This window comes from Lissotriton helveticus, chromosome 1_1 (assembly GCF_964261635.1).
Source record: "Lissotriton helveticus chromosome 1_1, aLisHel1.1, whole genome shotgun sequence".
NCBI lineage: Eukaryota > Metazoa > Chordata > Amphibia > Caudata > Salamandridae > Lissotriton > Lissotriton helveticus.
This window is the reverse complement of record NC_136057.1, coordinates 567,533,473-567,560,129: the sequence shown is the minus strand read 5'-3', so window position 1 is coordinate 567,560,129 and position 26,657 is coordinate 567,533,473. Positions and strand designations below refer to the sequence as shown.

Below are 26,657 nucleotides of genomic sequence, written 5' to 3'. Positions count from 1 at the left end.
TAAGGAGGCCCAAACAGGGCCCCCTGCCAGATCCGGGCCTGGGGATGCATGCAAGGTTGACACATGTTGTGCCCCTATATTTGGCCCCTCTTTTCCAGCACAGTGTGGCATGCGGTGCAGGAACGTGATGCAGGCACTGTCACAGCGGCGGGCTGCATGTTAGACTCTCCTATGAGCCTAACAGCCGACCGCCATGGGAATGCCAAAGAACCATACGCCCGCCATTGTGTTCACTCGTAATCCAGCGGGCAGGTGCACTATGGGCTTGATGGTCCTCCTGTCGGTGGAGCGGTGTCAGCCCAACAGGAGGACCACCAAGGTTGTAATAAGGCCCTAAATCTAACTGGAGAACAATGAAGTGTGCGAAACCAGCTCTGCAATGGATGCTTATACCTAGCGGGCCTACTGAGAGCATACTGTAAATGAGAAGACCTTAAAGGCATAAGCTAAGTAGTATTGGAAGCATATGGTTAAATATGGATCTTAACCATGATGCTTATTCTTCTCTGCATTAAATCTTTCGCAATCTCTTTAGCCCTCTCTATTCCCAGCACCCTGACACTAATAAGACCATCATTAGAAGTAAGGTATATCCCTGGAGCAGGCAAAATGATATACGGTTTATGGATCATTAATTTGTATTCAGAATACAAATTAATGATCCATAAACCCTAAATCATTTTAATTTGATGTTATAGCAACATCCCAATGTGTAATAAATCTCCAATTCCTTTTCCCACATACCCAGACATTTTGTCAGAAGAACCAACACCAAAAAGTAAACGGAGTAGAGTCCTATAGTTCTAGCTGATATGGGCAGAGTCCTGCTATGGGGGAGTGTTTATTGGGGGGCTACACACTAATCCAGAGTGCTTACGGATCCATAGATGTCACTTTTCCCTTTCGTATGCAAAGTGTGAAAGGAACCCTGGGAAGCTGCAAGAATGTTTCTGTTTGGCCAGCAAAAACATTCTGGAAAGAGATTGCTGACAAAGTGATGGAAGTCACCTCTATAAAAGATTATGGGCCAGATGTACGACCATAACAAATCGCGACCCGCAAATTGCGTATGCTATGTACAACAGTGACTGAGACACAGTTTGCGATTCCCAATGGGGTCGCAAATTGCACTCGCAATTTGCGACCCCATTGTAAATGGCTTGCCCTCCCAGGGATGGTGGCCTGCTGGGCTCAGCAGACCTCCATGTCTGGGAATGCTTCTATTTTCCCTGGCATTTGCAAAGGGAAAGGGGTCCCATGGGGACCCCTTCACATTTGCGAGTGCATTACCACCCTAGAGGGTTGTAAATTGCAAGTGTTTTGCGACCCCAATTGCGGTTGCAAAACATTCATACATGAGGTACAGAGTCACTATTAGGAAGGGATGACTAATAGTGAGTCGCAATTCCTATTTAGCGAGTCGCAAATAAACTGTACATGCCCCTATTTGTTGTTGCATTCGCAAATGGGTGGCTAACCCGTTTGCGCATGCAATTTAGGGTCATACATCTGGTCCTCTGTCAGGTCCTTTTACACTTCTTCTCACCTTATGATATGGCTTAAACTCATCATCCCTGTTGAATGTGAAAGGCGTTAGGTACCAATAAAACCTGTTCAATTCCTATGTTTTTGATCTGTGATCATTCACTTTGTCTGGTAATGGAAGGACCTTCTTCACGGTGTCCTCTGCTTGGATAATTTGTTTGACTGAACACCTTCTATAAAGAATGTCTTTTTGTGGTGATAGCACCCACACCAGCAGCAACCGTAAGTCCCTCCACAGGTAGATCATATTGTTTGACTTATATTTCTAAGAGCTATGAGCTGATTCAAAAGGTGGTTAACTTTATAACCCTTTCATATACAAAATGCTACTTACAAGATCATGGTGAATCAGTGCTCAGGTTTCTTGGTTTGACCCTTCAATCAATACAAGGGAAATAAATCGGGACTGATCCAAGGAGAGGTTATATTTAAGAGAAACATAAAAGAGCAAACATTCCTCTGGGTGTTGACATATCATGGAGAACACGAATGTTAAAGTTTGTTATAAAAGGGACGCATAAAATATCAATAGCCAACCAAGATGAGAGTAAAATATGTATCAGCTGATCAGATAAGATCAAACATCAAAGAACTGATTAGCAGAATATAATCTAAATGATAAAATATATTGTTGTGAAAGCATTGGTTCAAAGAAAGACAACCTTAAACAACTGTTCTTAACCAAAGTAATACAAAACTAATTTAAAAAAAATACTTTTAGGGGGAGGAGCTACGCTAGCAACCAAGATGGCCGCATAAGCTCCCGGCTCCGCCGACCTCCGCCAGCAGCTCGTATATCCTGATATGGATCCTGACTTCACACCGGACCCCCGTGTTCATGAGGTGTTCCTGAATCTAAAGGTGCAATCCCGAGATTTCCACCTTCTCGAATTATGAAGATACGCCGTGTTTTCATTCTCGGCCTAACCCAGAATGGAAGCCGGGGCCTCGATTTCTGACCCATCCGTGTTGGAGTTGAACAAGATCGGCCGCAGGACTTGGGCTTCGTCCGGTCTCCCGAAGTGGGGCATATTCTGAGCATTTTTTGATGGCGACACTGTGATCGGTTGATTCCGAGCATACAGTAGCGTGACGCACCGGTTGCTGTGGTCGGGGGTCCGTCGCCCGGAGACTCTGCTAGCCGCCCGGGGTCGACGGGCTTGGGCCCTCGCTTGCGGCGATGGTGTCGATATTGAGAGACTGAGAGCGCCCATCGTTGTTATTGGCTTTACGTGTGCCTGCTACCCCGGAGTAGTCGACCTCCGGGGTTTGAGTCCTGCTCTATCGCTTCGCGAGAGGGGATCGAGCGGGCGGACGGTACGCCATCACTTCAGGCTGTAATGGCCGCCATTGGGGCGCTCCACTCGCAGTTCTTCGCCGCCATCCTGAGGATGATTGTAACAGTGGACGATATCTGCCTGAGACCGGACTACGACCCTTCGGTATGTCTTCAGCAAGCCGTGGTGCCTGCGGTGCAGGGTGTGCTAGAGACTGAGGACCCCGTTCGGAAACCGGATTTGATGTGTTTTGTCGGTTCCCAGATAACAGCCTGCGAGCCTCGGATTGTCGTCAGCTCATCCGGCTCAATCACGATGCCGCCTGCGATAGACATAGACAGTTTTATACGCCGTAATAAGTTTCTCAGTGACTATTGGAATGTTTTATTATCCTTTTCCTCCTTCTTGGTTCAACCATGTTCTTGGGACTCATTTTCGGTGGACAGCTATCCTCGTTTGATTTGTGGACATCGAGAACTATTATCCTGGTTTCGATCCTACTGCACTGACCTGGACTTTTCTGAGCGTTCTGATTCTTCCATTGAGATGGCGGTACGGGTGGGAAGGGCTCGCACGAAAACCCGTAGTGGCCAGGGTTGAACTTGACTGACTGGGTTTGATAAAATACCTTGATTCGATAAGGGAATTGTACTTATAACGATGTGGGAGTCGGGTGGTTTTTGCTAACTCCCCCGGTTGGTTTATTACTATAGCTTCATACTGTCTTGATTATGTTTCGGGGTGGTTGCTTCTGGCGGGGGGCAAGGGAGACCGGGGGCATGTTTGATTTCTCCTCCTCCGCTTTTTTCCTTCTTGTAGGGTTAGTTCTTGGGCGACAGGCACGCTGCTAGTGGGGTTAGGCCGTAGCCATTGCAGGGGTGCAGGGTGGGGGGTGTGGGGGGGGTTGTTATTTTATCTTATTTTGTTCTATGGCCTTTTTCTTCCTTCTTTCCTTTTACGAGAGGTGGGTTGTTTATTCTAAACTGATTTTCTCATTCATGTGGGTGTCTACTCCGGCCTTAATTATTCTGTATTTTGGGGGGATGGGTCTTAAAGACGGAAGTCAAACTGGGTTTTTTAGCGCATTGTCTATCCTTCTTATATGCTTACATACGTTTACGTCATGGATTCATGTGTATTTGGTTATCTGCACTGCCGTACTTGCCCACCGCCTACTGTATTATAACTTAAAGTATGACACCCTATCTCTGTAATGCCTCCTCTTGCTCTCTTTAATAATAAAAAAAAAAAAACTTTTAGGTCTTCCAAACTTGGTCACCTTTTAACAACACAGTAAACCCTATGGGACCATTGTCAGTGATACTAAAAACGCTAGTATTTCTGACTGATTGAGAACCTTTGATACCCAACCGTCCTGTAATGTACTATTATCTCCTGACTTATGTAATTAAGTTGCACTTAAATAGCCTGGAGATTCAACAAGATTAATCAGTACAATTGGCAATGTTTATTGATAGTTCCGAAGTAGGACAGTCTGTAGATTTCTTTAAAATTCAGTTATAAAACCAAGGGCATCCCTGTATTCCTCAGAATCTGGGTACATAGTCACTATAGAAGACAATGGTTCTTGCAGATGGTTTCAAGTAAGACGCATCCTGATTTATGGAGCATGTATATACATCGGCTTGTGAACAAATGAGTTCAGAGTACACGATTATAGTGCAGTATTTGAATTTATCATGATATAGTTGTGGTATAAAATAAATTCCAAATATTCAATGCATCATATAGTTTGAGGTGCTCTGAAGGGTAACAGAGAGATGTGACGATGTGGTGGTGCTTGTGAGTTGTGAGCAAAGTTAGGCAATAGTGATCAAAACAACTTAAGTAAGGTAAGTTACAAATGGCTGCCAAAGCTTCATTGGCATATTTGAGAAAGAATGGCCAGAGCATTGTTCCACCAGTTGGATAATAAACCTATAATAAGGCAGTCCAAAAGATGTGACAGGTCAGTGTCTCAATCCTTAAAAGGCTATTTCCATGGGGCCATTATCAGGACGGTGTATTAGATGGGCCTCTATGAACTTGGAAGATATTCAAAGTCAATTAGAATCAACTTGAAAGATGTTCTAAGTCAAATAGAATCTGCCTAACAGGGTCCAGGAAAAGACTTCCAGGAACTACCTAAAGATAAAACAACTGGGAAAAGCTTCCTTCTACAGAGTTGTAGCATGATATGATGAAGACCTTTCCAATGGTACATAAATATTGACATTAGCAAAAATGTGATTCTAATGGAGGTACTCTCATTCTCAGAGTCCTCAATTTACAGACATAGGTTTCCTAGTCTCACTATGTCAATAGAATCTACCCAACACTTGATTCAAATGCTTTAGGATAGTAAAATAATTAGCTGGCTCCTTACAAACTTTTGCAGAGCCCATCTACTGACACCATTATTTGAATTCCTTTAGCCATGCACATAATTTGTATGTTACATTTTACTGAGCAAATTGTGTCCTTTTTTAGAACAGAACTTTAAAAATATGCATCTAGCCACCAAGCGTAAGGCAATCACTTATTGTCCTCACATTTCTTTCTTTTTTTAAAAATATTTCTATTAATCCATGAAGCCACATCAAAGAACAATAAATACATTTCAATTATACAACCAATGGTTAAAAAAAAAACCACCCACTCACATGGTCCTATACAAGAAAAGAGAAAAAGAAGATCCAGCAGTGCTAGCATAAAACATACATTTAGTAAAAGCGGAGGAAAAGAGTCATTTATATGTCCAACGCTCGCATTTTATCCCCTCTTTACAAAAGTACTAAAGTGCTAGGTGCAGTGTACAAAATATATTGAATATTGCATTTGATCCAAGGAGAATAGGTGCAATTTAAGCTGCATCATAATTCCATAGAATAAATATGTTTATTATTTAGAATTTCATTCATCCAAATAGGGGACTACCGGCCCCCAAATGTCTCTGCCTAGCTTAATCTTCCGGGCCCCCTTTAATGCATATAAACTGTATTCTAGATTAAAGATGGAAAAAAATATTGCCCTCCATAGCTCGAAAGTCAGGGCATCCTTATGCAGCCACATTTATGCCAAGCACAGTCGGGCTATAGCTGTGACTACAAAAATCAGATATTGGTGTCTGTATGCCAGCTGGTCGCATCCATATCCTTCCGTTACCCCTAACAACACATGGGATGCAATCAATTTAATCGGGCCCCTGAGTAGTTCCGCCAAGAATCTTTCCATGTCCCTAAAGAATTTTCTTAAGAGTACACATATAAAAAATATATGGACAATTCCTGCACCCTCTGCTCCGCACCTAAAACACTTGCCATCATTAACGCCACCCCATTTTAACAACTTAGCTGGAGTCTAATAAAGGTTGAAAATGGTCTTGTAGTGCTGTGCATGAAGGTTGGCGGACATCAATAATGTTCCCGCCAATTCAATGTAGTTTTCCACCCGTGTCCCTTGACACCCAAGCCTGTTATCCCAATTAGTATTTTGCATATCTAAATCCTCTTCCTTAGTTTCTAGTAATAAGTTATATAACAAGCCAATGCGTGCCGCTTTCCTTACACCTTCAACTACGGGATTTATATCAACCTTCCATTGGCTCTTAAGTAAGTAATCACGGATTTGCAGAAATTAAAATAATTCAGTTCTGGGGAGGTGATACTTCTCGAGCAACATCTCAAACGACATCATATGCCCATTCTCATAAAGGTCCAGGTGTATTGAATACCTTTTGTCCGCCATCTATCTATAATCAGGTCCCAAAATATCAGGGGCAAAAGCATGGTGGCGGAGAACGGGGTATACTGAGAGACCCTCTCAAATCTGTACCACTTTTGCACCACTTTCCACACCTTATACGCAGCATTCAGAAACTTGAATCTGTTTTTTTTATAGTAGCTGAATTCCACGTTGACAAACAACCGGTTTTTCGCATCGCTACCCAATAACATGTGATATATTGAAGGTGCTTCGACAATATCAAACGGTTCCGTACCTGTGAATAGAATGTTCATGCGCTACAACATACAAGCCAGATAATATAGAGTAAAATCAGGAACTGCCCATCCCCCCTTTTCCTGTGGTGGAACCATATAGCGCATTGCTCTCTGGGGTTTCTCTTGTGCCCATAGAAACCTCGCACATATCGACTGTAATATAGCCAATTGCGCACCTGGGATTTCTAAAGGAACAGATGTAATAAATATAAGACCTTGGACAAAAGAAGCATTTTAAGAACGTTACACCGCCCAACAAGTGTCAGATGTAAACATTCACACTGGTCTAGCTGCTTTCGTACTGCTGTTAGAATATTACCCCAATTGACCTCAACTAGGGATTTCAAACATGTTCTTAAGGTAACCCCCAGATAAGATACCTCGCTTGCAACCCGCTGATCATTAAAACACTCTTGGCTTAAACATAATATTTGTGTTTTAGACAAATTTAATTTGTATCCTGACGTGGCTTCGAACTCTGCTGCTAATTGTTCTATCTTGGAGATTGCCCCCCTAGGATTAGGAGTGACCACGTCATCAGCATATGCAAGAACCCGATAATGCTCTTGTTTCCAGATTACTGGTTCTATTTCTGCACTTCACTCCAGCATCATTAAAAGGGGGTTAATATACAAGGAGAACAACAAGGGAGAACAGGGACACCCCTGCCTTGTTCCCTGTGTTATATTTACTGAACCTATCTCAAGACCCATAATACATATCTTAGCCGAAGGGTGTCTATGTAAAACTTAAATAGCTTTAAGGAAATGTTGCTGAAAACATGCCTGCCATAGTGCTGCCCATAAACATTGCCCATGCGACCCGGTCGAATGCTTTTTCGGCATCTAATAAAATCAAACTGAATTTATTCCCCATAGTATTGGCTATATCTAACAAAGTAACTACACGACTAATATGATTAGTAGTCCCCCTCATCGGTATAAATCCATGTTGCCGTGCTGAGACTAGCGAGGTAATAACGTCAGCCAACCGAGTCACAAGGATTTTGGCATAAATGTGGCCATCTACATTCAATAATGATATTGGCCGAAAGGAGCCTGGCTGTTCGGCGGGCTTGTCTTTTTTTTAGAAAAAACTATTATGCTAGCTTCCTCCTAGGACTGCAGGGGGGCTCCTGTTTGTGCTTGAGGAAAGGTGGTATGCATATCCGTTTTAAGTTCCTTAAAAAAAGTTTTATATACTTCTAACGGTAGCTTATTGGGCCCTGCTGCTTTTCCCGTGGCTAGACTAATAATAGCTCTTTCTAACTCTTCCATAGTAATGGGTTCCTCAAGTTTTTCTGCATCTAATATATCTATTTGTTTGCAGTAAAGGCCCTGTAACAACTTTTCCGCGGCCTGTATATCAGGAGGTTCGCCTGTATATCAGGAGGTTCGCCTGTATAAAGTACCTCATAATATCGCTGGAATACCTTCAATATCCCTTCGTCTGTATCAACCAAGTTCCCTCCGGCATCTACTACTGGTCTAATTCTTTGGGCAGCTTCCCTTGATCGCACCCTTAGTGCCAAGCAGGGGCCGGTTGCCTCCTTGTATTCATAGCTTTGACCCCTATTGATAACGTGCTTCTTGGCTATTTCTTCACTCCAGTGTAGGTTTATTTTAGCCTTACACCTAGCTACGTGCACCTGTATATCAGAGATCTCAAGGCCAGCCAGAATCCCCTGCATGAGTCTTTCTTCCGCTACAGACAAATTGCCACATAAATCCTGCAGATATGTATGCAACTGCTTTTGTTTATGTAGCCCAAAGCTCAAGGTTTCACCCCTGAAACCCGCTTTTAGGGCATCCCACACTGACCCAATCCGAGCCGTACTTCAATTTATAGCCAAGAATTGCTCAACCTACACTTTCATATGTGCCACATACTCACTATCCAGAAGCAGCTTCTTATCAAATGAAAATGTTTGAGGTCTAATTCCAATTTTAAACTTGTTGAGTATCAATACAAGAGGGCCGTGGTCCGAGGAAATCTGCGGGTAAACCTTAATACTAGCACCTGACAGTAGCAGCCCGGATTAAAAAAAATAATCCAGCCTTACGAAGTTCTGGTGCGGATATGAAAAAAAGGTGTACCCGGACTCCGACCCCCGCAGTGTTGCCCATGCATCAACCAGGCCATGATCTACTACTAGAGACTGCAGTGCCTTAAAGACTTTTGGTTTTCTTCCCTTGTAAGACTTGTTATTATCATATTACAGCCCTACCTCCAGAAGCATATTTAAATCTCCGCATATAATCAGTGGAGTGGGCCATAATGCAAGTTCCACATTTAAACCTTCTAATACTGCAGCCTCATCACAATTCGACCCGTATATTGAACAAACTGTGCACTTTTGTTTACCCATCATACATTCCACAATGACCCATCCCCCTGCTAATACTCTTCTGGTCCCCTGTATATGATTTTTAGCTAAAATAGCAACCCCCTTTATGGTAGTGGATTGCTCTGTGCATGCCAGCACTTTAAACCCCAGTTCTGACAACAATTTACGTTTACTCCATGGGATTTGAGTTTCTTGAATGCATACCAGATCTAATTGATGCAATCTCAATTCTGCCAAGATCCGTTGTCTTTTGTTATAGCTATTCAATCCACAAACATTCAGGGAGCCAAGCCGAATGCCAGCATCTTTACATCTATCCCCCATTTATATTCATCACAATCTTGAGCATTAGGACCATATAACCAAAACCATTGAATTTCTTGATTAATCTCATTGTAGCTTCATGGATTCTTTTTCCCAGTGCCCAACCCCCCCCCCCTCTCCCTTCCCCACACGGTTTCAGCCGAAGCCGAGCCCTCCCTCCACCTCCCCCCCAAAAAAGGCTAGGAGACCTAAGGCCTCCGTGATGGAACATGCTTTTATGCCCCCGGACCTCCCCTGTTCCACTGTCTGCAAAACCACGCTTTTTTCCTTTAGCACCTGCCTTGCCAAAATCAAAAGAAATTTCCAAAGAGCCACTAGAAAAGTGCAAAAAGAATGAAAAGAAAAGCTAATCTAATCTATACATATCAGTGTTAGTAAGTAAAAGTGACACATCTAGTACCCCATATCACTTTATCTAGGTTTATCCCAATATCAATCCTTCAATGAATGCAAATACTCCTTAGCTGCTATTTCCTTGGTAAAAAAACGCACTTGCTCATTATATATAATTTTAAGCTTGGAAGGGTTCAATAAAAAGGCCTGCGCCTTTCTATCCCTGAATGGAGTAATAAACTGACCCAATTTCCATCTTTTCTCTATGGTAAGGGGACAGTAATCAGGGCGCACAAAAAACTCTATCTCCTTCCCCTTTTTCTTCCGATCTGGTCGCGCCAGGTCATATACTGCCTCTCTTGCCAGAAAATTGTTGACTGATATTAAGATTGCCCTTGGTCTGTTACATTCTGCCCCGCTATGTTGCGCTCTGTAAAGGGGAGCCTATGTGCTTGGAGGATTTCCCGATCCCAATCCCATTGGGTCAGCCCAGGAAAGGCATCAGAAAACAATTTGCAAACAAACTTTTGCACATTTTGCCCCTCCACACCCTCTGGAATGTCCAATATGCGAAGATTGTTACGTCGTAGGCGATTCTCCATGTCCGTAATCTTCCAAAGTGCATCGTCCTTTTCAGTGCGGAGTGCTTCAGTTGTTGCTTTCTGCGCAGCGAACTCATCCTCTAGGATCGAAATGCGTGCCTGTGCCTCATTGAACCTTTCAGAGAACTGAGTTTTAGAGCTTGTGGCACGCTCCCTGAGTGCGCAAGCTCTCTGTGCGGGTTTCCTCCTCCCTATGGGCCATGATGCTGCGGTAAATGAGAGCCAAGGAGATATCTTCGGGGTTCTCAGTCTCATTCAGATTGAATTGTGCCCCAGAGGCTGCCCCATTTACCCCGGTGTCACCCATAAATGAATAATCCCACTGGAAGGAATCTGTACATTCCTCCATCATAGGGCCTGCATTCTCCCCCGAATCAACCTTTTTACGGACTGTATTATGGAGGTCCCCCCCCATTTGGACGAAGTACTCATGTCTGTCTCGTCCCCTGAGGTATCAGATGGTTCAGACACTGAGAAGAAAGGATAATCTCCTGAGTCACTTTCCCTTACATTCTCCTGTTTGTCAGTCTTACTTCCACTTGCCCCCAGCTCTGGGCTTTCCTTGTGTGTTTTGGCTCCTTCTCCACTTCCTTCCCCCTTTTTCCCCATTTCTCGTTGTTTGTCACCCACTATATTGTCCTTATCCAATATCAAATCCAGTTTTAAGTCCTGAGAGAGCTTCACCCCCAGTGTGTCAGCTTCAGCATTTTGTGTTTTCATGTTTATTTTAGATGTACGGGGCATAACTTTCTTTATCTTTCCAGCCAAAAACAACGTGGGAACGGACTTCTTACTGCTCTCCATGCGAGTTTTCTCCGTGGTAGACTCCAGCTTCTTCTTCTTGGGCTCTTGTACTGGCCCGTTGTCCACTGCCTCTAGAGTGTTCCTCGCCTTTTCCATCCTACTTTCGAGGGCATTGCAGTGTTGCGCGGTCTAGCTTCACGGGCCCCTTCCGGCCTCGTCAGCGATCAATGCACACCACTGCGCACACACACGGAAGAACTCCCAGCTGGAGTCAGCAGCCTCCAGACCTTTACTCGGGGAATCCGGCAGAGGTTCAACAGCATTGCCGCCGTCGCGCACCAAACCAGTAGCCGAGGCTACAGAACCCTCACAGCCCTGCCCAATAACCAGCTTCGACAGAGCACTGCCTTCGGCTTCCTTGGAACCATCCGTGCGGTAAGTCTAACAGGAGGGGGAAACTCTGGGAGCTGTGAGCTCACACGACCGCACTCACGGCCACCATCATGCCTCTCTCCTATTGTCCTCACATTTCTAATCAAATTTCCTTGTTGTTTCTTTCCACACACTTGGACAATCTAATCATAATGGTTGCACAATCCTGGCTCTATACTTGGTAAAGGCCGATTGTAAGCCTTTCAGTTTTTTGCATGCACCAGGAGGCCGTTTACATGTGCCCATTGTAGGAACAGCTAACATAACAAGGCATTGGAACACTGCCCTCTCGTGCACTGTTACTTAACACTACTTAACACTAGCTTTGACAGCTCTAAAACAGAATTATTTACCCCAAGTACTATTCTGTAAGGAGATTTAACAATAATGAGTTACTTGCACCATCTTTTTTTTGTCTCTTTTTTCCTCTGTGTTCAGGATAAGTCAAATGACCCCCAATTGAGGATAGCACCAGGATAATGCTGCTCTTTCTAGCTTCCACCTCAGAAGAACAGCTCAGTTAAGCCTGACTTAGGTAAACCTTAACGTACATATATTAAAGCTCAATCGTATTCTACTTTCACAGGCAACATAGACTTACTGAGTGAAAATCAGGCTCATACCATGCACGCAGAATAAGATGATAATGGATAGGAACGCATCTGACTACTTTCCCAGAATATATTAGGGCTGAGAAATTGTTTACCCTGATGAAGGTGCTTCAAGAGGTTTGATGCTGGCACTTCGGTCTCTTCTTACTGGTGCTGGCTCCAATGTTGGCAATCCGGTAGCAGATGTTGTGGTTGTCCAAGTAGAGGAAACTCTGCGCATCAGCCCAGGCGGAAGGCTCCTCCTTAATCGCTATTGTTTAGAAATTGCAAAAAAGAAATAAATGCAGGTCTTAAAGTTTTTAAAAGGAAAAAATAAACAAATTGTAACACACATAATGGAAATAGAGATATAGTTAAAGCAGGACTAGATCCCGTGGACATAGAAGTAAAATGCTGAAATGCTGCTGCAGTTACAAACATATTAGCAATACCTATCCCAATTTATAGTAGTTGGCAATTTGCAGTACTGTTTTCAAACAGATATGGAGAACAGCAGTGTACTGACTGCATGGTCCTTTTATCTTGAAGTAAAAACTGTGGGTAACTATATTGCTGTTGTATGCAATTACAACTGCTCTTATCATTCATGTACACAGATTCAATCAGACATTTCATCAGTGAGATAATAGGTTACATTCCCTATCAACTCACATCTGAGAGCATTGATAACATCACTAAAGCTGCAAACAACTGCTCGTTTTGACATATTTTTCTTGATACTGAAAACACAATCTTCTTTCCCTGAATTTTACCCAAAGTTAACTCCGCCGTTCTGATGTTTATGCCCAGCAAACTCTGGCACCAGTTAGATTAGGTGCAGACTACGAATGACGTCCTACCCCTGCATTCTGAGCACATTGGTCCTGGTTTGTTTCCACTCCCTTTGCCAATAGACTCCTGAGCACAGCTGAAGGCCCATGCTAGCAGTCTAAGGAGAATGGGTGTGTTGCATGGCTGAGCTTAAACTCTGTGCCCAGAGCACACTGGGAATAGGCAAAAACCAGAAGCCTTGCACCCAGACCTGCTTGGTATTACTAAAGAATATTCACTGTGAGGAGAAAGGGGAGGGTATGAGTTACGGTAATCACCGCATTCTTCCCACATTCTCCAAGGCATGTATGAAAGCCATGCCGCGTGTTGTGTTTTAAGGGCAGTGGGAGTGAATGCCAGATATGGCTCAAATCAGAACTCTATGCCCAGAGGCCTTTGGAAATAGTCTAAGGTCATAGATGGCAGGATCTGCTGTAAAAGAAATCTGGTGTTCAGCACAAACAATGGGAAAACTGAAAGGGCTCATTTGAGTTTCGTACCTTCAGTTGTGCCCTCAGTTAGCACAGGGGTTTTAAGAACAATGGAAAGGCAAACATAGTATTCTAACTCCAGTCCTAAATATTTGGGGAAAGGGCAACTTTCAAAAAAATGGTTAAAATATGTACCTTTCATTGCTGGGAAGTGTTGCCTTAAAGGTGCTCCTCAAAGCAAAAGAATTCCACTCCATTGGCAGTGGAATAGGCTGCAAGGCTTGGCCAAAGCTAAAGCTAGAACCTCTGGATGAAAGCAAATGCCATGCCACATGGTGTCTGATGTCATGAAACCTAGGTCAAGGCTTAATCAAAAACAAATGAATGCCCAAAATGGACTTGCCTACAAGGGGCAGGTTGTGAGAGAGTTGCGCAAAGGACATGGCACTTTAAGCAGTATCAAGTAACCATTGAGTATGACCAGAGGGTGGAGCCAATGTAACAAAAAACGTAGGCACCGAAAAAAATTGGTCAAGGCAACTTATGGCTCTTAACTCACGATGCACAGTAATGTGTGCCAGCATTTTTACCCTAAAAGCATCTATCCAAGTAACATTGCAATGTGTGAGAAATTCCCCATTTTTGTTATGTTCTCCCCATTTTTGCATCTTTGATTTTGCCTCTGAACCCTTTACTACTGCTAAACAATAGTAAAGTGCCTTTGTCTATCAATTCACCCCCCTAAAAACATGTGCCGTTTATTGGAACTCCCTGTTTACCCTATGTAGCTTCCCAATAAGGTCACTTGAAATGGTGTCTAAAATGCTCTTAAGTCAAGGTTAAAGGTCATATGTGAGCATCGTTGTGTATTTTCACCACCCACATATATGAAAAGCAATATATCTGCCAGGGGCACTACTGTGCTCTACCTATCTTGCAGTTTAAATCCCGAGTAGTAACAGATGGCAAGAAAAAATGATTTTCTATTTAGAAAAAGCCTATTTTTATATATTGATCAGTCACCTCTAAAGTGTGCTATCTGTGACCACAGGGAAGGTGTTCATTAGAAACCGGGTTTCGCGCCGGCAGAGGTATGCACCCTTTCCAAGAAGGAAGCAGAATCCTAGTCAGGGTAATTCAGATACACACCATAAATTAACCTATGCTCGCCCTTTGGTAACTCGGCACAGAGCAGTTAGGCTCACCTTAAGAGGCAATGTGTAAAGTAATTGTGCAATACTTCAAACCCTAAAACAGTGAAAACACCACAAAAAGTCTCCACATCAGTTTAGAGAAATAGCTTACATTTTTATGAACAAAACAAGACTAAAATGGCAACACACCAATAAATGTAACTGGAGTTATGAATTTTTAAAGAATAAACTGATTCGTAGTACTTAAATGTATAAAGCGCCAGCCGGGGCTATCTGGTTGTGCTAGACTGGGTCAAATCTAAAAGTTCAGGCAGACCGCGATGGAGAGCAGGTTGGATGCAGGGACCAGCTTTGACCTGCTGAAAAAGTACCTTACATGAGTTGAGGACAATGTAGGGAGCAGTGGAGGCGATGTGTCATTGCCAGTCCTTATGATGGAGGCGATGCATCGGTTTCAAGAAGAGCAAAGTAGAGGGTGCATCAGGAATGGAGGCGATTTGTCAAGCAGCTGCCAAAGCAATGTACTCTATCCTCGCAGCCGCAGTGATGCTTTTTCGCCAACGAGGATGCGCTGGTTCCGACCCGCACAAAATCAGAGATGCATCGAACAGGCGGCTAAGAGAGGTACTTGATCCTTACGGCAGCAGCAATGCATCAGTGTCAATGTAGATACATTGGTTCCAAGCAGCGCAACGTCCTTAATGCATAGATTCTTGCTGGAGCAGCACTTAATACCCACTTCCAAGGGCCGAAGCCTGGGTTGACACCACTTGGCAGACTATGACTTACAGCAAGCAAAGTCCAGGCGTTGCAGCAGGGTGACTTGAAGTCTTTGATGTCCCTAAGACTACAGTAGGAGGCAGGCCAGCATGCCCTTGAAGTCATTCTTGATTCAAGTGAGATAGGTCCAGTCCTTCTCAGAGCAAAGAGTAGCAGGCAAAGCAGAAAATCAGTACTTCCAGAGCAGCCGTCCAGCAGAGGGGCAGTTCTTATAGCTTCACAGCAATCCTTCCTCCTGTCCGAGTTCTTCACGTGTCCAGTAGTGTACTGAATTGGGTAGGGTCAGAAGTCCAGTTCTTATACCATGCCATTGAAGTGGGGGTGACTTCAAAGAAGGGTCTTTGATGTGCACAGAGGCCCTTTCTTCTAGCCTTGGCTCTATCCTCACCACAGGAGGGTAGGCAGCCCTTTGAGTAGGGACAGGACACAGCCTATTCAGGTGTAAGTGTTAGCTTCTCCTTCCCATCCTTCCCAGGATGACCCATTAGGATGTGGATGGTCTATCAATCACACCTAAGCTCCCTTTGTGTATGGCTGTCTAGAGGGAATGCACAAAGTCCAGCTGTCACCCACCCCATACGTGTATTGGAGACAAGCTGCAGGCACACTGGGCTAACAGCAGAAAAATGTCATCTTTAGAAATGTGACATTAAAAAAAAGTAATGATATATTTAACTTTACCAGTAGAGGGGATTTATCATTACCATTCCAGTGATAAGAAACATGACAGTTCTACTCCTTCTCAATCAGGAATTATAGCTTATAAACTGTAATAAGTATTTCCCAATGTTAATATATGAGAGGGGTAGGCCTCATAGTAGTGTAAAGCGAAGGTGTGTTTTTACACTACCAGAAAACGCAAAACTTACAAGTACATGTCCTACATTTTGATAGCATAGGATCATGCCCTATGGGCTACGAAAGACCTACCTTAGGGGTGGCATATGTAATTAAAAATGAGTTTAAGGCATGGCAAGAAGTTTTAAATGCCAAGTCGACATGGTAGAAGAAACTGCACATACAGGCTCGCTCTCTTAGATCAGAATCTCTATTTCTGGCTACTGTCCCACGGGTGAAGAGAGCGCGTCTGGGTGGTCGCTCCTTTGGGTTACTGGCGCCTCAATTATGGAATTCCCTGCCCCTCTCACTTCGGGGATCCACTGGCTTATTATCCTTCAGAAAGGACCTTAAGACCTGGCTGTTTGTCCAGTAGGTCGTCTTTGTGTGCTGTTTTCTGTTTTCCATTTTGTTGTTTTTTATTCTCTTAAAGGTGTTATGTTAGTTTACTGCAGCCTGCTTCAATTAAAAGCGCCGGGACACTCTTTTTGAGTAGCCGTGCGCTCTACAAAAAACCAGTTAACATAACATAACATAACATAACAGGCTCTGCACTGGCAGGTCTGTAAAATGTTTAAGGGTTCCTTGAGTGGGTGCCACAACCAGGGCTGCAGTCCCACTAGTATCATTATATTTAGAGGCCCATGGCACCAGTAGTGCACTATACTAGGGATTTATAAGTAAATTAAATGTGGCAATTGTGAATACATCAATAAAATCATGTTTAGTGGTGAGAGCCAATGCTTTAGCACTGGTTAGAAGTGGTAAAGTGTTCAGAGTCCTAAAACCAACATACATGAGATCAGAAAAGGAGGAGGAAGGCAAAACAATTGGGGTGACCCTTCAGAGAGGGCCATTGTAATGTGTTTTTTTAAAGTCCACAGTACAAACCAGGGTTAGAATGCGCTCACAGTTAAATTAAATCCAAAAGCTATTTCACTGCGCAGGCTGTGATTGACTTTTCTCTAAACAGGTCTGGGTGGAATTAAAATCTATATTTTCTATCTCTGTTTGACTAAATGCTAGAAATGCTTCTAATTATTTCTTACTTAATTGTCAAAATTAGTTGTATTGGCAAAATCAGATTTTTTATAACTTCATTGGGAAAGTGACTTAGTAATAATTTATTTTGTGCTGCCTGAGCAAAATGAGTTTTGTCACGCATCCCCTCCAGAGCTGTAATACGCTTCTGTGGCTGTGAGAATAAACACCTGTGGTTAAGACGACAAAAGCTCACCTCTGAATGGAGGAAGAGCAGGCTGGCATTAACTGCTGTCTGGTTAGCAGGAATTAGCTATCTGGGAGTAGACATGAATAGTTGGCAGAACAAATGGCAGTTAAAACATTACTCTCTTGGATTGGAGATGAGAGAGGGCTTCTCCTATGCCTGCACAGCCATCCAGACTCCACTCACAGAAGGAAGAAAAACAATGTTGACCCCGTCAGAAGGAAGAGTTCATCTAAATAGGAAAGTGGTACAAATTGAGGCAAAAGGAGGTGGGGGACTGGAAGAAAATAGTTTGGATTGAGTGAAAGAATATCTTCAGGAACTGGCCCTGAAACTGCCCAGCTGAACTGCTGCAACTGGACCTGTCTGAGCCCTGCTGGCCTCTACTGTAGTAAGTTCCTGGTCCTCTAGAGGTGCGCCCACAGGTCCTGGACACTTCGCTGGCATCAGTTATGCTCCTCCTGTGAAATCGAGAACTTTGAGCACCGGACTTTGAGAATGTAACTTTTTCAACGGGATTAAATGTCAGCCTGAACTTGTGATTTTGTTTTTGTTTAGCATGACCAGATACCCATCATTAGTGCTTTCTGCTTCTTACTGCTATTTTTACTTAAACCTTTAAAATTGCATAATTCTGGTTCTTCTGATAAGATTTTTGTCATTGTGTTCTCAAATTGTTTATTCAACTTTATTTTTCTAGCTTGGTGTCCTGTGTTTTCACTTAATTACTATTTCTGTGCTGCATAAAATAAATTGCAAATAAGTTAAGACTGACTGCTTTTGTGCTATGCTACCAGAGGGTAAAGCACAGGTTAATTTAGTTACGTTTGTGGTTCACCTTAACAGGCACTGTGGTTGTTGCTGGAGAAGGGCCTTCACTTCCTTATCAAAAACTCAAATTCTCACCTGAAGAAGTCTTATGACTCTCAACTCCTCTTACAAGAACGTGGCTCACTTAAGGGCTTCTGCTAGCAGGCTGGCACTGGAGCTGGTCTCTGAGGGTCAATTCCTTGCCCTTCTGTTTTCTTTCTTTATCGACAGGCAAAAGAACTCCTGAATCCAGGAAGGGGCTGCAGACCACAGAGCGTGGGACCATGCTGGAGACTCGCCTGGAGAGAAACCTGGCATTTAGAAGCCTGCCTTGAGGAGCTAGTGGCTCCAGGAGCAGGTAGGAGGAAGGTTTTCAGCATTTTTTTTTATTTTTTTTAAATGAGACTTTGTCATTTTTCCACCTCTCGACGACCAGGACAAAGTGGTAAGGAGTGTCTCAGAAGGTTGCATCCAAGATGGCCAAGAAAACCAGATTCGTACCACTGAGACCTTTTAGCTATGCTAAAAACTGCTTCAGCTGGACCTCGTGGCACATGAATTTAGACTTGTGAAGCACTGCCCATCTACAGCTTGTCTGTCTATGGGATTCTGACTTGCAAAAAAGTGACTAAATTCAAACATCAAGTCAGGGCGTGGCAGCAAAGCGTCAGGCAGCAATAAAATGTAGGTCAGCTCTGCTCTAAGCATTTTTGTATCAAAACCAGTGGCTTCAGCAGGAGTTTGGTTTCAACATATACCTCTTCCAGGGATCTTTGCTGGCCTCAGTATCTCGATTCAGAAAAGGGGGTGGTGATGAACAGAGTGCCTGAAATAAGCAGACCACTCTTACCCAGTCCAAAGATCAGGGCTTGATCCATCACCGTTTTTTAGCTCACTGCACCATCCCAGCTCAGAACCTGGCTACATGCAAATTAGTCTGTTCCTGTCCCAGTGCATGATGGGAACAGGACAAACCAAACTACCAAGCCAATTCTTATACTGGGAAGGAAACAAGCTACCGGGGACCGGTTTCTGGCATTTCAGCCTCGTCGGCCCGGCTTGCTTGAATCCTGATGGTGCAATGAGCAAGGGACTCACATCTGAGTATACCCTTCCACGCTTATGGTGGACAAAATGATTCAGAAAAGGGGGTGGTGATGAACAGAGTGTCTGAATTAAGCAGACCACTCTTACCCAGTCCAAAGATCAGGGCTTGATCCATCACCGTTTTTTAGCTCACTGCACCATCCCAGCTCAGAACCTGGCTACATGCAAATTAGTCTGTTCCTGTCCCGGTGCATGATGGGAACAGGACAAACCAAACTACCAAGCCAATTCTTATACTGGGAAGGAAACAAGCTACCGGGGACCGGTTTCTGGCATTTCAGCCTCGTCGGCCCAGCTTGCTTGAATCCTGATGGTGCAATGAGCAAGGGACTCACATCTGAGTATACCCTTCCACGCTTATGGTGGACAAAATGATTCAGAAAAGGGGGTGGTGATGAACAGAGTGTCTGAATTAAGCAGACCACTCTTACTCAGTCCAAAGATCAGGGCTTGATCCATCACCGTTTTTTAGCTCACTGCACCATCCCAGCTCAGAACCTGGCTACATGCAAATTAGTCTGTTCCTGTCCCAGTGCATGATGGGAACAGGACAAACCCCAAGCCAATTCTTATACTGGGAAGGAAACAAGCTACCGGGGACCGGTTTCTGGCATTTCAGCCTCGTCGGCCCGGCTTGCTTGAATCCTGATGGTGCAATGAGCAAGGGACTCACATCTGAGTATACCCTTCCACGCTTATGGTGGACAAAATGATTCAGAAAAGGGGGTGGTGATGAACAGAGTGTCTGAATTAAGCAGACCACTCTTACCCAGTCCAAAGATCAGGGCTTGATCCATCACCGTTTTTTAGCTCACTGCACCATCCCAGCTCAGAACCTGGCTACATGCAAATTAGTCTGTTCCTGTCCCAGTGCATGATGGGAACAGGACAAACCAAACTACCAAGCCAATTCTTATACTGGGAAGGAAACAAGCTACCGGGGACCGGTTTCTGGCATTTCAGCCTCGTCGTCCCGGCTTGCTTGAATCCTGATGGTGCAATGAGCAAGGGACTCACATCTGAGTATACCCTTCCACGCTTATGGTGGACAAAATGATTCAGAAAAGGGGGTGGTGATGAACAGAGTGTCTGAATTAAGCAGACCACTCTTACCCAGTCCAAAGATCAGGGCTTGATCCATCACCATTTTTTAGCTCACTGCACCATCCCAGCTCAGAACCTGGCTACATGCAAATTAGTCTGTTCCTGTTCCAGTGCATGATGGGAACAGGACAAACCAAACTACCAAGCCAATTCTTATACTGGGAAGGAAACAAGCTAACGGTGATGGATCAAGCCCTGATCTTTGGACTGGGTAAGAGTGGTCTGCTTAATTCAGACACTCTGTTCATCACCACCCCTTTTTCGGCCTCAGTATCTCAGCATTGATTTTTGCCCCAGGACTAAGTTCAACCTGACCTGAATGACCTGCATGGTATGTTCAACCTCTGCTCCATCGTGGTTAGCCTGGATATTCTCTGAGGTATTTAAAAACTTTGAGAAATTAAAAACAATCACATTTCTAAATTCCCTTAGCCTGTTTTTATTTTCTTTATGTCTTTCCATCTCATAAGACTTTCCCCCAATATTCTAAATTGGTTTAGGAATTGTATTGTTCTTTACTTTAAAGTTGGTGGTAGAACTTGTAGTTAACGGACACCTCAGTCGATTCACCAGAGTGGATTTATTGAGTTTATAGTGGATACCCCCTTCCAAATAAATAACCCCATTCCTGACACAAACCAACACCTACAAACACTAAAATGCTGAGCTACAGAACCTTAACTTCCAGCCCATGAACTGCTCATGATCATAGACATGATATTATTTGACAGACTGAAATAATGAGGATATCTCAGAATACCAATTTGCTCTTTTTATCATGTATTTAAAGTGAAAACAGAGCCATGTTACTTTATTTCCTTGGTGAGAAGTTGTGTTCAAAGAGGTATATCAGCATTCCATCTACAATTAAGGTGCATTAAGTGCAATTAAAACAACATTTTTAAAGAGCTTTAATTCGTTTTCCAAAAGCAAAACAGAACAACAGTTTCTTTGAAGCAGCAAAAATATGGAGTACATTTACCGTGAACTAAATTACACTTTTGTAGCCACCCTGACAGAACACCAATTCACAACCATCCCACCAGCCCCTCCTTTCTAACTCCACCTCCCACTCCCTGCTAATAAATGTAACTTCCTCTTACGTTAGGGCAGCATCCATGCCAACCTCTCCCTGTGGGCATTGACAGCTGGGTCCCAAGCACCTCAAACTCAAAAGCCTGACACCATTCTTTTGAAGCACCCTTCTTACAAATTCCAGTGGAACAGAAAATAGCAATATTGCCATTCCCTTCTCACTCTGCAAATGTGGAGATATGTCTAATCCCACCCTTTAATTCATAGTTTTGTTGTTTTTTAATAGACTGATGGTCAGTTTTGTGATTCAATACAGGGTATATGTTTTTGTGTTTCCTGGCAAGTCAGCATCCCAACTAGCAGGGGAAGCAAAACACTTATATATTTCTATAGTCATTTCATAAATTATCAATAAAGATAACACCAACAAAGATGAAAATATCAATTAATAGCACATCACACATCCCAAGAAATTTCTCTAATATGAAAAAGAGTTTATCTATTGAACTACATAAAAGCAAATTTACAGTAGACACCAGCTTGGTACCACTAACGTTTCTGTATTTTTATTTTTTTATTTAAAAACAAAAAGGTTTTCTTGCTTTTCTTGCACCATGATACAACAAAGAGATATCCAAATGAAAGTGGTTATTATAACTCCCCACCCCCCACCCCTCGTGTCCATATTTACCAACTGTACAGACGCAAAGATTTGGGGAAAACAGAGAAAGGCAGGAGAAAGCAAAAAAGAATATCATGGTTGGCAGCAGCGAGGACAGACAGTAAGAAAAAGGAAAGAAAAAGGGCATGGCTCAATAAGAGGTCCGATGTGCGGCATGGGATCCCCTATGACGCATCCTAACCATGTTGCCCCTGTTGCTCAATCCAAAGAGAGAATTTTTCCCAAACCTCCAAGTCTTTCTTCCTTTTTCTACGTCCTTTTTTAGCATACAGCGCTTTTTATAGGTGGAAGGTAGCTACCAGCCTTGCCAACTATTGAGAGAAAGAAGGGGGATCAGTATCTAACCAGCCAGAAGAAACAAAAATCCTCCATACTGCCATTGCAATAAAAACTAGCCCTTTTTCCTTAATCCTCGGTGAGTCGGATTGGGTCCCCAGTAGAATAATTGTGGGGTTTAAAGAGATTGGTTGGTTAACTATTTCGCTAAGCAAGTCCTGTATTCTGAGTAGTATAGGGCTAGTTTTAGGCAGGTTGCAAAAATGTGTATTGAGTCAGCCCCCACTTCAGAGCAGCGTGGGCATAGTGTTCCTTTGCCCACTCCCCATTTGATGATTTTGCTGGGTGTCATATACAGAAAAAAATAGTTTTAAAGTGTTGTCCTTGTAGTTTGGCGGAAATTAAAATCTGTTGTGATAAAGTTAAAGAATTATAGAAAATACTTTGGGAGGAGTTGAGTTTGGTGTGCCATTTGTTAGAAATGGTTTCTAAGTCATCTGGGGTTTGCCTGTTGAGCATATTATATATGCTTCCGATGCGAGGGGTTGTGGTGTTACGCAATGCGTGTATAAGTTCAACCTCTGAGAACCCGGTGGTACCCCCGACTTTCCTGGAAAGATAGCCATGGATGGATATATATTCAAAAGTATCTTGATTTTTCAAGTTAAATTTGGACTGTAAACTTGCGAAATATTTAATTCCCTCAGCTGTAATCAAGTCCCCGAGTTTCACTATTCCAGCCCTGTGTCAATCGGAAAAGTAGGACGTTCCGAAGATAGCTGGTAAGTTGTTGTTGTTAAAAGTGGGAGAGTAAAAATTTAATCTGCCAATTCCGAAGATTCTCCGAATATTACGAAAAACTTTATACGAATTCATTAGCGTCTTAAACCTTACACGTTTATAGTATCCATATGATATTTCACGGAGCAAACATCCCCAATGTTGTTCCACCAGTAAAAGTTGAAAGGGTGAAGGTAACCCGGGTGTTGTGAAAAGAGTAGGTTCTCTTATTAGTTCTGAGCTATACTGTAATACTAAGGCCCAGTAGTATAAAACGATGTTGGGAAAGGACCAGCCTCCTCTTTCTTTTGGAAGTGAAAGTTGTTTTAGGGCTTGCCTGGGTTGGGCGTAAGCCCAGATAAACTGGGTAAAGATTTGCTGAAATTTTAGAAGGTTGTTCTTGCTAAATTCCAAGGGTATGCAGCGGAAAAAGTAGAGTAGTTTCGGGAAGTACGTAATTTTGATGACATTGCATCTGCCAACTAGCGTTAGATGTAAATTGTCAATCCGTTTTAGTGCCTTCTTAGTCTGGGCGGCAATGGGTACCAGGTTGTCTGTTACTATTTCTTCCAGCTTGGGTGAGACAAGCACCCCCAAATATTTAGCTTTAGGCACCACCCTGTCATCATTCCAAGTAACTTTACTATTTATTAATATTTGTGTTTTATTTTTGTTCAGGGCGTATCTAGATAGTCTCCTGAATTTCTGGGCCTCCCGTTCTAGTGCTAATATGATGTCAGCAGGGTCCAGGGAAGTGATGGCGAGATTGTCAGCGTAAGCCAGGATTTTGCAGTTGTTATGCTGATAACTGGCTGGGGAGATGTTGTCATTTTTCTCTATCTGTTTGATGAAGGGGTCCAGATATAAGGCGAACAACAAAGGCGAGCAGGGGCAACCCTGCCTGGTGCCCGAGAGATGTTAAAGGGGTCGGTGAGTTGTCCATTTATAGTAACACTAGCTGTTGGCTTAGAGTAGAGTGCCTGTGCTGCCTGGAGGAGTTTATCACCAAACCCCATCCTGCTCATTACACTCCACAAGAATCGCCAGGAGACTCGATCAAAGGCCTTTTCGGCGTGGAGTAAAGTGAGTGACATCGGGTCTCCAGCAGCCTGTGCAGTGTCAAACAGGGTAATCACCCTCCTGATGTGTTCAGTAGTCCCTTTCTTAGGAATAAAGCCATGTTGCCACTCCGAGACAAGAGACTCAACTACTAGCGAGATTCTGGAGGCTAGCACTTTAGAGAATATTTTAGAGTCACAGGTAATGAGGGTAATGGGCCTATAGGAGCTCATGTCCAAAGGGGATTTGTCTTTTTTGGGGAGAATAGAGATTCTGGCGCTTGCCCAAGAGGCCGGAGGGGAGGTCCCGTCAAAGATGGATGTTACTAACTCAGTAAAGATGTCTTTAATTTGCGGGCGAAGATTTTAAAGAATTCTACGGGGATGCCGTCAGGGCCTGAAGACTTCCCATCCAGGAGGCTAGTGAGGGCTTCCAGGATTTCCTCCCAGGTTGGGGTAAGATCTAAAAGCTCGCTGTCTTCTGGGCTAAGTTGCTTTAATTCGATCCCACTGAGATAGATAGAGATCTCGCTATTCAAAGTATCCCCTGCAGAGCAGTTTTCCTCAGTATATAGCTTGGCATAGTAGTCCTGAAATCCCTTCCTTATAAGACTGGAGTCTGTAGTCTCCGTGCCGGAGGGAAGTCTGATTGCGTGAATTTCACTGCTAGTTACCTGTTGTCTAGTCCTGATGGCAAGGTGATGCCCGATATTGTCGCTACACTCTTAGTTCTTTTCCTTTGTGGCTGCCCACTTTGCTGCGATTTTTTCCATGAAGACAGCTCCTATCTCGGCTTTGGCCAGGACTGCTTCTTTTTGAGTGGACTGGCAATCTTTTTCTGCGTGAATCATTTGAGTTAACTTAGTTTCAACTTTTCTTAGTTTGTCTTGTAGTTCACTAATTAGAGTTTTTCTCTTTTGTTTTTCTGAATAGAGAACCTTAGGGTCTCACCTCTGATCCCCACCTTTAGAGTGTCCCAAACTATCATTTGAGAGGCAGAGCTGGTGTTTATTTCCAGGAACTCCTGGATCCATCCCTGCATGTGAGCTATATAACTATTGTCATATAGCAGCGCTTTCGCGAAACTCCACTTAGTAGCCTCCTTCGGTGGCCTAAGCCCCTTAATGCTGATCATGAGAGGGTTGTGGTCAGATAAGAAACGGGGTGCAATATCAATAGTATAGTTGTTGGCAAGTGAAGCTGAGATACAGAAGTAATCTAGTCTGACTAGTAGTTGGTGTGGGGCAGAATAAAAGGTGTATCCGGGTTGCGTAGGGTTTTTGCTTGCCCAACCATCTACTAGTCCATGAGTCTGCACAAGATTGACTAAGGCCTGGAAGACTAGGGGTTTCCTACCTTTATAGCTCCATGTTTTACTAGTTACCCAATTACAGGGTAGGTGTATATTAAAGTCACCGCACAGCACAATGGCTAATTCCCCAGAAACCTGCTTAAGAACCCCAGGGTCATCGGCGTTGCTCCCGTAAATTGAGCAAAGGGTAATAGATGAGTTGTTAGGGCGTAGAAGCTCGGTAATAACCCACCTCCCTAGTGGATCAGATTTGGTTTGGGGTTGCTAGTGGCGAGTCTTCTTTCGACTAAGATTCCCACTCCCTTTGTTTTGGTCCCCTGTGTTGTGGCGCCCACTACCTTAAACCCTAGGGTGTCTAGTATGTGTTTTTGTGAGTGTTCTACATGATTCTGTATTTTTAAGTTACAGAGTGGTATTATTCATCTAAAATACTTTTAGCGCACACACTGATGGTTGTTTTGACGGATCCTTTTTTAAGACTTCTTCTTAGTAATACCTTTTGTAAAAAATCGGGCTGTTATTTGAGCAAGATGTGAAGCCTGCACAAGTAATGATCCACATTTGACTCCGTACTGGGAAACCAACGATCAGATTGTAGCACTTGACTTTCAGGTTCGCTAAGCAGAGCAGCCGACGGCCTACTCAGGGGAGGTGGTGAGGGCTAGTAATCACCGTTCGTTGGCACACACGACCAACATTCAATAAATGTTTGTGCAGGCAATAATTGTCCTTTGAAAAAGGAACAGTACAGTTATTACAGACACATTATAACCACTAAATGCTATGCATTCGTTTACAAAAAATATCAGGCAGATGGAAATACCTTGGGTGACAATATGAAATCCCATTTGATTCCTAATGGGTCATGACCCCCAAATCACAGTACTACCACCTATAACAAGGGCTCACCACAATAAAATATATGGCAAGCTGTAGTAATTAGGGTCCAAACAGCCTTTGGAGTAAAACCAGTTTATTAAAGAATAAACAAACGATGCCCCCGGCTTGACAGGGTTCACTCAGTAGCCTCAAACACT

General features: G+C 43.4%; 1 protein-coding gene across 3 annotated transcripts in view; it reads right to left on the bottom strand.

The window, feature by feature from the left end:
- Nucleotides 1–26,657, bottom strand: part of PDE3A (phosphodiesterase 3A) — a 1,456,379-nt gene that overhangs the window by 357,317 nt on the left and 1,072,405 nt on the right. For all 3 annotated transcript variants that reach the window (XM_078674052.1, XM_078674054.1, XM_078674053.1), the window contains one exon: nt 12,312–12,466. In XM_078674052.1, coding sequence (XP_078530178.1) covers nt 12,312–12,466 — 155 coding nt within the window. The remainder of the gene's footprint in view (nt 1–12,311; nt 12,467–26,657) is intronic.